This window comes from Anomaloglossus baeobatrachus, chromosome 12 (assembly GCF_048569485.1).
Source record: "Anomaloglossus baeobatrachus isolate aAnoBae1 chromosome 12, aAnoBae1.hap1, whole genome shotgun sequence".
Lineage (NCBI taxonomy): Eukaryota > Metazoa > Chordata > Amphibia > Anura > Aromobatidae > Anomaloglossus > Anomaloglossus baeobatrachus.
Window position 1 is genome coordinate 20,969,115 of NC_134364.1, and position 12,368 is coordinate 20,981,482.

The 12,368-nt window shown below is 45.5% G+C and overlaps 1 protein-coding gene across 3 annotated transcripts in view; it reads right to left on the reverse strand.

Moving 5' to 3' along the window:
* Positions 1–1,540: 1,540 nt before the first annotated feature.
* The window catches only part of LOC142258296 (cholesterol 24-hydroxylase-like), a 50,147-nt gene continuing 39,319 nt past the window's right edge, over positions 1,541–12,368 (reverse strand). For 2 of the 3 annotated variants that reach the window (XM_075330834.1, XM_075330835.1), the window contains exon 16: positions 11,113–12,335. In XM_075330834.1, the coding sequence (XP_075186949.1) occupies positions 12,189–12,335 (147 nt within the window). In that variant the 3' untranslated portion in view covers positions 11,113–12,188. Of the gene's footprint in view, positions 1,602–11,112; positions 12,336–12,368 lie in introns of those variants that run through there. The other variant, XM_075330836.1, reaches the window with a different exon arrangement.

A 12,368-nucleotide genomic window follows, 5' to 3' on the forward strand; every position in this document is an offset into this window, starting at 1 on the left:
TAATAAAATATAAAGGCAAAATATAAATGCAAAATGGGAAAACTTGCACAACACTCAGACAGCAAACTACAGGTCACCAAGAATAGGTTCGCCACAAAGACCGGAATCGCAGAAGTATAATATTATTAGCTATTATCGACAGCAAACAAACAGGCTCCCCAGCCTTAAATAGGGAGGAGGCAGCTGAATAGGAATTAGCAACCTGAGTCTCCAATAGCCCCACACCACTCCACAAGAATTAACTCCCCGCAAGTGTGGATGTGAACACTGCATGACAGGAACACGAAAATATCACATCCTAGATCTTAATGAATGAAATGTTCCAGTTGCAAATCTTTATTCATTACATAGTGGAATGTATTGAGAACAATGAAACATAAAAATGATCAATGTAAATCAAAATATATGGAGGTCTGGATTTAGACTGATACTCAAAATCCAAGTGGAAAATGAAATTACAGGTTCATGCAAATGCCTCAAGACAAGGAAATAAGGTGTTGAGTAATGTGTGTGGTCTCCATGTGCCTGTATGACCGACCTTCCTATAACGCCTGGGCATGTTCCTGATGTGGCGGCAGATGTTCTCCTGAGGGATCTCATCCCAGACCTGGATTAATGCATCAGTCAACTCCTGGACAGTCTGTGGTGCAACGTGGCATTGGTGAATGGAACTAGACATGATGTCTCATATATGCTTGATTGGATTGAGGTCTGGGGAATGGGCAGGCCAGTCCATAGCATCAATGCCTTCATCTTGCAAGAACTGCTGACACACTTGAGACACTGGAGGCCTAGTATTGTCATGCATCAGAAAGAACCCAGGGCCCACATCAGCTGCATATGGTCTTACAATGGGTCTGAGGATCTCATCCCGGTACCTAATGGCAGTCAGGGTACCTGTGGCTAGCACATGGAGGGCTATGCGGCCCTCCAGAGAAATGCCTCTGCACATCATTACTGACACACAGCCAAACCGGTCATGCTGGAGGATGTTGCAGGCAGCAGGACGTTCTCCACAGCGTCTTCAGACTCCGTCATGAATGTCACATGTGCTCAGTGTGAACCTGTTCTCATCCATGAAGAGCACAGGGCGCCAATGTTGAGTCTGCCAATCTTGGTATTCTCTGGCAAATGCCAATCGCCCTGCATGGTGTTGAGCTGTAAGCCCATTGTGTGAATGAATGAATGAATGAATGAATAAAGCACCTTCTCATCCACACCACAGACTGGATCTTTATTTTTATCCACAGCAGCTCAGATGGTTCCACGCTTCTCCAGGTTCCTTTATGATTGACATTTAGAGCAGACACACAGATATTAGTATCCTACTGGAGGTCATTTTGCAGGGCTTTGGCGCTGCTCCTCCGGTTTCTCCTTGTACAAAGGTGGAGGTAGCGGTCCTGCTGCTGGGTTGTTGCCCTCCTACGGCCCCCTCCAGGTCTCCTGGTTTACTGGCCTGTCTCCTGATATCTGCTCCATGCTCTGGACACTTTGCTGACAGATACAGCTAACCTTCTTGCCTCAGCTCGCATTGACGTGCCTGGATGAGCTGCTCTACTTGAGCAACTTCTGTGGGTTGTAGACACCACATCATGCTACGTCTAGGGGTGAGAGCAATGACAAAATGCAAAAGTGACTGAAACAACAGCCAAGAACGATGAGAACCAAAAAATGGTCTGTGGCCTGGTCACCACCTGCAGAAACAGTCCTTTATAGGGGCCACCTTGCTAATTGCCGATCATTTCTACCTTTTGTCTGTTCCATTTGTACAACAGCAGGAGAAATTCGTGTTGAATTGATGATGCCCTACAACTTTGCAATTCACCTTTTTTTTCTATGGCCGAGTTCACATATCCGGCTTTTCGCCAGTTTGACGGATGCGGCGCACGCCAGTACAGTGTATACAGTACACTGGTAGCACAGCAAGCACTGCTCACATGCTGTCATGTGACCGGAGCATGTGACCTGGAAATTGCGGCGCTGCCACTGTACTGTATCATACTGTACTGGCGTGCGCCGCATCCGTCAAACCGGCGAAAAGCCGAATATGTGTACCCGGCCTATCTTGTTCCGTTTTTTAGATAAAAATGCTAACTCCGTTGTTTTCCACCAGGTGGCGCTATAGGTGGTTTCACTGCATAGCACATATGCTTTACTATACCTAGACACCACTTCTATGCCTATAGCTGCCGCCGTTCTCAAGTTAATGGCGGTGGACAGGATATGGGTGGACACACTGTATAGTGAACGCTAAGGCTGTGTCCGCACTTTGCGTCGTCCTAGTTGCAGTTCTAAACGCATCCTCTGGCAGAAATTGCTTTTGCCAAAGTTGCTTTTGCCCACAAAATCGCGGTAAATACGCGTGCGTTTTTACCGCGTTTTAGCCGCGTTCATAACGCTTTTAACCTGCGTTTCCATTGCTTAAAGTCAGATGCGTTTTGATTACAAAGACACTACTAAATAAAGTTTTGACATACAAACACTATGAAAAAAGGGGAAAAAAAATGAAAAATATCTAATTATTTAAATCATAACAAAAATAGTTATATTTATTATAATTATAGCGGTTTTATACTATTTATCGCTATAATTCCAAAAAATTTATATTTTTCATTAATTTAATGGTCAGACTATGTGTGTGTGTAAAGGGACATATCATTCCATTATTTTGATGTCATAAACGCATGTTTTCTGCAGCCAAAAAGCAGGTAAAACGCTGGAATTTTGATGTTTCTTGCTTTTTACAACTTCTCATTGACTTCAATGTTACCAAAACGCAGCCCAAATGGCAAATACAATTGACATGCTGCTTCTTTGAACGCAGAGTTTTTGCCCAAAATTATGCAAATTTAAAGCAGCGTTTTGAACTGCAAAGTGCGCACAAGAAATCCACTTTTCCCAGAGACTTTGCTGGAAAATCAAAAAGCATGCATTTTGGCATGAAAACGCTGCAGTTCAAAACGCTGCAGAAACACAGGTAAAAACGCAAAGTGCGGACACAGCCTAAAGGCCCAGTCACACACAACGACTGACCAGCGATCCCGAAAACGATGCGACCTGATAGGGATCGCAGGTAAGGGGTACTTCACACACAGCGAGATCACTACTGAGATCGCTGCTGAGTCACGGTTTTTGTGACCTCATTAGCGATCTCGCTGTGTGTGACACTGAGCAGCGATCTGGCCCCTGCTGTGAGATCGCTGCTCGTTACACACAGTGCTGGTTCGTTTTTTTATTGTTGCTCTCCCGCTGATAAGCACACATCGCTGTGTGTGACAGCGAGAGAGCAAAAATCCTGAATGTGCAGGGAGCAGGAGCCGGCGTCTGACAGCCTGCGGTAAGCTGTAACCAAGGTAAACATCGGGTAACCAAGGTGGTTACCCGATATTTACCTTCGTTACCAGCCTCCCGCAGCTCTCACGCTGCCAGTGCCGGCTCCTGCTCCCTGCACACGCTAAGCTAAGCGGTGTGCGCTGGTAACTAAGGTAAACATCGGGTAACCATACCCGATGTTTACCTTAGTTACCAGTGTCCGCAGCTTCCAGACGCCGGCTCCGTGCAAGCGCAGCGTCGCTTGCACGTCGCTTCTGGCTGTGGGCTGGTCACTGGTCGCTTGTGAGATCTGCCTGTTTGACAGCTCACCAGCGACCATGTAGCGATGCAGCAGCGATCCTGACCAGGTCAGATCGCTGGTGGGATCGCTGCTGCATCGCTAAAGTGTGAAGGTACCCTTAGACGCTGGGAGGTCACTGGTGAGATGTCACACATTCAGACCTTACCAGCGATGCAGGAACAATACAGGTTGCAGTAGCGACCTGTATAACGATCTCTGCAGTCACTGTGACCCTGTCACACAGTGTCAAACACAGCGATGGGTCCTGCCCAGCAGGACATCGCCTTTGAAGAAATTGACCTGGACCATTCTGCAACGACTAGAGATCTCACAGCAGGGGCCTGATCACTGGTAGATGTCACACATAACGAGATCGCTAATGGGATCACTACTACGTCACAGAAACCGTGACTCAGCTGCAATCTCACTAGCGATCTCGTTATGTGTGATGGTACCTTAACAATAATAGATCTTGGTAGATAAACTTTAAAATATTACGCAAGACCTTGCAAATATTTTCACCCCCCAATAAATATTTTTCACTTACTGTTTCTACTCTTCATGTCAGACTTGCATCATATTTAAAAGTTTACGTTGTGATTTCTGAACTGGTTTGTATATTTCAGAAAAGAAGGGAAACATAATTGCAACATACTTTCCATCAAGAGCCGGGAGACACAGTAATCCAAGATGTAAAATCAGTAAATAAATAAATGCTGAAATCACTAATATTCAGTTTTGCCATGTGCTGGCCAATAGGAAAACTGACATAATAATAATTTTATTTCTATTGCGCCAACATTTTCCATAGCACTTTACAATTAAGCGTGGACATATACAAGCAATAAAGACATTATAGAGTAAAGCCCGCTTTACACGCTGCAATGTATCTTACAATGTGTCGGCGGGGTCACGTCGTAAGTGACGCACATCCGGCATCGTAAGGTACATTGCAGTGTGTGACAGGTACGTGCGATTGCGATTGAACGTTAAAACGTTCATCGTATACACATCGTACCTGTCTCTAGAATTGCACGTTAGATTGTTCATCGTACCCGGGGTAGTACACATCGCAGTGTGTGACACCCCGGGAACGATGAACAGATCTTACCTACGTCCTGCGGCTCCCGGCCCACAATGCGGAAGGAAGGAGGTGGGCGGGATGTTTACATCCCGCTCAGCTCCGCCCCTCCGCATCTATTGGCCGGCTGCCGCGTCACGTCGCTGTGACGCCGGACGTCCCTCCCACTCCAGGAAGTGGACGTTCGCCGCCCACATCGAGGTCGTATGCACGGGTAAGTACGTGTGACGGGGGTTAATCGTATGTACGGCGCATTCAACAAATTGAACGTGCCACACATACGATGGGGGCGTTGCAAATCGCATACGAAATCGTATGCGAAATTGCAACATGTAAAGCAGGCTTAACACATAGGTCATCAGATACAGGAGTGAGGGTCCTGCTCACAAGCTGCAATATAAAATTGATTAATAGAAATGTATAAAATGTGTAAACATATAAATGTGTATCTAGAGGATTAATTATTTGTATGATGCACTTACCGCTGTATAGTCAGTGAAAACAGATCTGGGGTTATTGTATAGCTATATAATGGTGTGTAGGAGGCGGTACAGTGGAAATGAGTTATATAGGTGGTTGTCCAGGGTTAGAAAAACATTCTTGCAAGAAAAATCAAGAAATCTGTCCTTGGATTCTGTTTGATATTGTAGCACAATTCGATATATGTAAAAAGAGGCTGAGCTGCAATATCGGACACAACCTGTGACAAGGGTGGCGCTGTTTCGTATTGCGTTTTTTAATCATGTTTTTGTGTGTGTTTTTGACGCTGCAGTTTTATCTCATTTTTACACTGAATCTTTTGTCTCTGGCGTGTCATCCTTTAAATAAAGCTGTTTTGTTTTTGAAATGTCCTGGTATTTACATAAGTTGGTGCAGATACATGCGTTTTTGGTGCATTTATGGAGGCAGAAATGCACCAAAAACGCATGTGTGTCATTTACCTGCAGATTCTTCTAATCTAATGCAAGTCTATGTGAAAATCTGCACTGAAAACTGAGCGTTCCAGCACAAGAAATTGACATGCTGCGGACAGAAAAACACCGCAAATCAGTGTACGCACCATAAAAATAAGCGAAGTGGACATGAGATTTCGACTAATCCTGTACAGTTTGCTTTTACTGTAAAACACAGAGTTTTGGGTGCAGTGAAAACACGGAACATCCAGAACATAATACTGATGGTGGGAACGTACCGGGCAACGCAGAGGAGGAGTGAAAGACATAATCCATTATGATGTCCTAATACAGGGTTTGTACTAGGAGAAACTGCATCCACTAAGGCTGGTTTCACATCAGCGTTTTTCTGCCGGTCGGCAAAAAACGCAAAACGCATGTTAAGGCTGCTTTACATGCTGCGATCTTACTAGCGAGATCGATAGCGTGCGTACCCGCCCCCATCGTTTGTGCATCACGGGCAAATCGCTGCCCGTGGCGCACAAAATTGCGCGGACCCTTCACACATACTTACCTGCCTAGCGACGTCGCTGTGAACGGCAAACCGCCTCCTTTCTAAGGGGGTGGTTCGTTCGGCATCACAGCAACTAAGCAGCCGCCCAATAGCAGAGGAGGGGCGGAGATGAGCGTAACATCCCGCCCACCTCCTTCCTTCCTCCTTTTCCGGTGGACGCAGGTAAGGTGAGGTTCCTCGTTCCTGCGGTGTCACACATAGCGATGTGTGCTGCTGAAGGAACGACGAACAACATCGTACCTGCAGCAGCAACGATAATTGGGAATAAGGGGGGGATGTCACCGATTAGCGATTTTGCACGTTTTTGCGACAATTCAAAATCGCTAATAGGTGTCACACGCAACGACCTCGCTAAAGCGACCGGATGTGCGTCACAAATTCCGTGACCCCAACGAGATCGCTTTAGCGATGTTGCAGCGTGTAAAGCGGCCTTTACCGGATCCGTTGTCTGCTCAATGCAATGTCAATGGACTTGCGGCAACATGCGTTTGCGTGCGGTAGTGTCAGGATCCGGTGAGTTGCAGTTTTTTATCTTTTATCAAAAACTCAACATGTTGCGTTTTTCACCTCTGTTCAAAAACTGCATGTCACCGGATCCTGTACATTGTGGCAGTAGCTGTAATGTATTTCAATGGGCGCCGGATCCGGTTTTCACAGTCTCCCTCTCCCTCTCTCTCCCCCTCTCTCTCTCTCTATCTCTCTCTCTATCTCTCTCTCCTCTCTCACTTGAGCATCCCTGCTATGTCCCTGGCGTGTCCGACGTTCAATAAGGAGCAGTATCCACAAGGGGGATACATTTCCAAAGGCCACGTCTCACTAAGCGACATCTCTAGCAACATCGCTGCTGAGTCACGGTTTTTGTGACACAACAGCGATCTTGGTAGTGATGTCGCTGTGTGTGACATCCAGCAACGACCTGGCCCCTGCTGTGAGGTCGCCGGTCATTGCTGAATGTCCTGGACCATTTTTTGGTCATTGCTCTCCCACTGTGAAGCACACATCGCTGTTTTTGACAGCGAGAGAGCAACGATCTGAATGTGCAGGGAGCCGGCATCTGCGGATGCTGGTAGCCAAGGTACACATCGGGTAACCAAGCAAAGCACTTTGCTTGGTTACCCGATATTTACATTGGTTACCAGCGTCCGCAGCTTCTAGAAGCCGGCTCCCTGCTCCCTACACACGTAGCCAAGGTACACATCGGGTAACTATAAGCAAAGCGTTTTGCTTAGTAACCCGATGTGTACTATGGTTACCAAGCGCAGCGTCGTTACACGGGTCGCTGGTGGCTGATCTCTGATCGCTGTGGAGATCTGCCTGATTGACAGCTCACCAGCGACCATGGAGCGACGCTCCAGCGATCCCAGCCAGGTCAGATCGCTGGTGGGATCGCTGGAGCGTCGCTAAGTGTGACGGTATCTTAAGACTCAGAAGAGAGTAGAAGGCTTCTCCATTATCCCCAGCATGAGGCCAGAGCGCAGATCCCGGGGCTGGCGCACAATCCCCTGATTCCATTAGACAGTGAAGTAAATGGTGACGGATACATCACAGGGTCGATATTATCTGATACAGACCAGTGAATCACATCAAACAGCGGCTGAGCTGTTCATACTCTACGGGAACACACACCACCAAATGGGACGGGGTACGGGCTGTTTGGAGTTGACTAGTTGGGGTGTCAAGAAAAAACAATGAGTAAAGTATCAGTTCATATGCGGTGCAATGCCAAAAAATTAGCCAACGCCACTGTCGTCCAGGAGAGGGTTGTGAGAAGCCCCAGGTAATTGATGTGAAAATTATCCCAGTGTACACATATCAGCAGGACGGCGTGTCACCATGTACTGAGATCGCTTCCTCTGACACCTGCGACTGTCAGTAGAAGGCAGATTGTAGACCGCCATTTGGACTTCCAACATATTCAGGTAGTGAACACATTCTTCCATTTCTCTGTACAAACCGCTCACGGGGACCAGGTCTGTTTTTGGTCGCCCTTTTACTGCTTTTTGGTAACCCTGGTGTACTGCTTATGTTGTATGACCGGCCAGCGCCACCTGGTGGCTAATATTTTGAGTATAATTATTTCTACGTCTTTCAATATGACGTTTTTGTAAAAACTGAAATATACATCCGACCTCTATAATCCCATTGTTTTAACTGGAGGTGTCTGATCAAATGCAGAATGCATGTAAAGCTGGGCTGTAATACTCACATATAGTGCACAGCAACATACCGATATTCCTTAGACTCATTTATGGTTTAGTAAAACCCAAAGGGAGATTGTTTTGTGTGCTGTAAATGTAGATGCTAAATTGCAGAAATGTCAGGGCCAGTTTTAAGATTTTAGAGGGCCACAAACTTTCCATGTGCCCCACTGTTCGTGTGTTCTGTGCCCACTGAGATGTGAGACCAATAATAGAGACCTGCATGGGTGTAAATCACAAGCACACTGTTATGTCTCAGCACTGATCTATATGGCGGTATTATTTGGGCTGGAGTAGTTGTAGGCATTGTATGGGACAATATTTACTCATTCCATGGAAAGAATAATAGTTTTATTTGGATATTGAATGCTATAATTGTGCACTCACTATATGGCAGTTTATATTTGAAAACTATGGCAGTATTAATTTTTATATACATATGACATATTTTCTATAAAGTCATCTCGTGAGCATGAAATACTGTCTATGAGCAGATCATGCTGAGTAGATTAAGTGCACTGGTGCTATTTTGGGGGTGCACTAATGCCCTGGGCGGCACCCACTGTATTTATAGCCCTGGTACACGTGATGCTCGGTTTGTGCATTTGTCACCTGAGTCTCACAAGTAAATGTTGACAGGACAAACTATTTTATTTGCTGTTATCGGTATCCACTGTGTATGCGGGGACCTCCTCCTGGTGACTATATACATCTAGTATAACAACAAAAAGGAGACAGTTGCACTCTGTAGTGCTAAGATATGTGGAACAATGAATATGGGAATATAGACATGCATTACTGCTATGAAAAACATGTAAAAATTTAGATGCTTAGCACACAAAAAAGGCCAGTTTTACGTGAGCCCAACATCCATCGGCAAGGCGACCTCATTTTTGTTGGGTGCCTATCAAACTAATCCCTCTCTTTGGGTTAAAAAAAACCTACAATTTATGGGCTGATAGGAAACTGCAAATGGAGAATTAAAATCGCCTGAGGCTGAAGAACAGGAGCTCAATCAGAAGGCATGACCCTGAAATCTGAGAAAAAGACTGATGGCACATCCCACCTTAGGCTGGTTTCACACATCCGTTTTTCTTCGTCAGGCATGATCCGGCAAAAAAACTGATGAAACGGATCCGGCGAAAAAACAGATTCATCGCATCTCTTTTTTCCATGCGTTCCTTCCGTTTTTTCACGGATCCCTTGTGATACTGAGCATGCTCAGTTAAAAAAAACGGATCCCTCATTTGATTCCGTCATATGCCGGATGACGACGGATCCGGCGCCCATAGGCTTCCATTATACAACATGCCAGAGACAAAAAACGCGCCGTTTGCCGGAGACAAAAAAGTTGCATGCTGCGTCCTTTCTGGCAGCTGGATGAAGAAATTTCGCCAAATCCGGCAGACGCCGCATGCAACGCAAGGCCATCCGGCACTAATACAAATAAATGGGGAATAAAACGGATCCGGCACCGGACCCGTTTTATCCGCATTTCGCTAGATTGTGCCTGACGGCAAAAAACGGATGTGTGAAAGCAGCCTTAATTATGTCTATATTCCTATATTCATTGGTCCACATGTCTTAGCACTGCAGAGTGCAACTGTCTCCTTTTTGTTACTATGTTTCATGTAAAGTTTGCACCTATTCACATTAGAAAGGATGTACCATCAGTCTTTAAATTACAGGATAATGCCTTCTAATTGAGCACTCCTCCTCTTCAGCCTCAGGCGATTTTAAGTCTCCATTTGCAGGTTCCTGTCCGCCCATATATTGTAGGGTTTTTTTAACCCAAAGAGAGGCACCAGAGTAGGCAGGTACCCAAAAAAAATGAGGTTGCCTTGCTGTTGGACTCACATAAAACTGGCCAATTTTTTATCTCAATTTTTACATGTTTTTCATAGCAGTGATGCGTGTCTATATTCCCATATTCATTGTTTCACATATCTTAGCAATACAGAATGCTACTCCTTTTTTTTGCTAAGTTCAGTCGGCATATGTTCACATTCCAAAGGTATTATGTGCCATCAGTCTTTTTCTTTGTATACATCTATTATATCAGCAGGTAATAGGGACAACTGTGAGGTCTCAGATTGGTAACGATGAGCAGCCATTGGCAGCAGCACAGAGTATTCAGCAAAGTGGGAAATAACGGACTGAAAGTCTGCCCTGAGAAGGCCACATCTAATATAGTGGGTTGCCAACTTTGTCAAGCAGGTACCAGTCCAGCTTCACTGTTGATTTAGGTAGTGAGCTCCCCCTAGTGGTGGCTGTATAAATCTGTATGTAGTGAGCTCCCTCTAGTGGTGGCTGTATAAATCTGTATGTAGTGAGCTCCCTCTAGTGGTGGCTGTATAAATCTGTATGTAGTGATCTCCCTCTAGTGGTGGCTGCATAAATCTGTATGTAGTGAGCTCCCTCTAGTGGTGGCTGTATAAATCTGTATGTAGTGAGCTCCCCCTAGTGGTGGCTGTATAAATCTGTATGTAGTGAGCTCCCTCTAGTGGTGGCTGTATAAATCTGTATGTAGTGAGCTCCCCCTAGTGGTGGCTGTATAAATCTGTATGTAGTGAGCTCCCTCTAGTGGTGGCTGTATAAATCTGTATGTAGTGAGCTCCCCCTAGTGGTAGCTCTATAAATCTGTATGTAGTGAGCTCCCCCTAGTGGTGGCTGTATAAATCTGTATGTAGTGAGCTCCCCCTAGTGGTAGCTCTATAAATCTGTATGTAGTGAGCTCCCCCTAGTGGTGACTGTATAAATCTGTATGTAGTGAGCTTCCCCTAGTGGTGGCTGTATAAATCTGTATGTAGTGAGCTCCCCCTAGTGGTGACTGTATAAATCTGTATGTAGTGAGCTCCCTCTAGTGGTGGCTGTTAATGTATAAATCTGTATGTAGTGAGCTCTCCCTATTAGTGGCTGCATAAATCTGTATGTAGTGAGCTCTCCCTATTAGTGGCTGCATAAATCTGTATTTGGTGAGCTCTCCCTAGTGGTGGCTGTATATGTAGAAATCTATATGACATGAGCTTCTAATGATGACTGTATAAACCATAAATTATTGTTTAAACCCCATACTTTACCCCAGCTATGCTCAATTCTCTGCCCAACCTAGAGTGAAATGTCTGGCACCTGCTGGTCTTCCCTTCCCCCTGAAATAAATGAATGACCATGCATACTTATAGGAGGTCAGACGGTCCAGTTAGACTCCAAGTCCAGCAAAGATTGGTACAGCGGATGGTACCTCTGCGGATGAGGAAGGGTTAATGCAGCCTGCTCATTGGAGTGAAACATCAAAGCCTGGACAAATAATGCTCTGTAATTGTTAGGGAAAGTATTACTCCATCACCTCGCAATTAGCGGCAGAATAGCTTCTGGCCGCAGTGGAGATTTCTACAAGACCTAACCCAAGGAGGACAGAAATGCACTGACCTGGCAAATCATAAAATGAAAAATTAAAATAAATAGTAAAAAGGTACAACATAAAATATAAAAAGGGACACTCCATGAAAAACTGATATTTTGGGTCAGGGCTCGTGCCGGCTCCTCTATGCCAGGTGTATAGGACAGAGCCACAGACCCCACATGCTCTAATACAGGCCCTGCAGGGAGGGGGGAACATAAAGCCCAGTGGCCACTACTCTGCCGGAATGGGTGGAGCATGGCACAAAATAATCTCTTTGTAAGCCCCTCCCCCGCAGACCGTTCAATTGGCAGAATATAGAGAATCGGAGCAGAACACTGAATGATGTTGGACGAATATTTAGAATTTGGGAAATCTGTAATTTTGGTGCACACAAAAAAAAATCCAAACACACTTTTCTGCTGGGCTTTACTGCTTCTCTCTGACTCTGAGACGACACCTCGTACCATCCATGGGACGCAACGTTCCTGTATCCTGGATCTTAAACGACTGCCCCTCCACCAGCCGGAAGTCGAATCTCTGCAGAAGTTTCGCCATCACCACTTTCGCCTCCATCTGCAATGAAAAAAAAAAGAATGTTTTTATTTT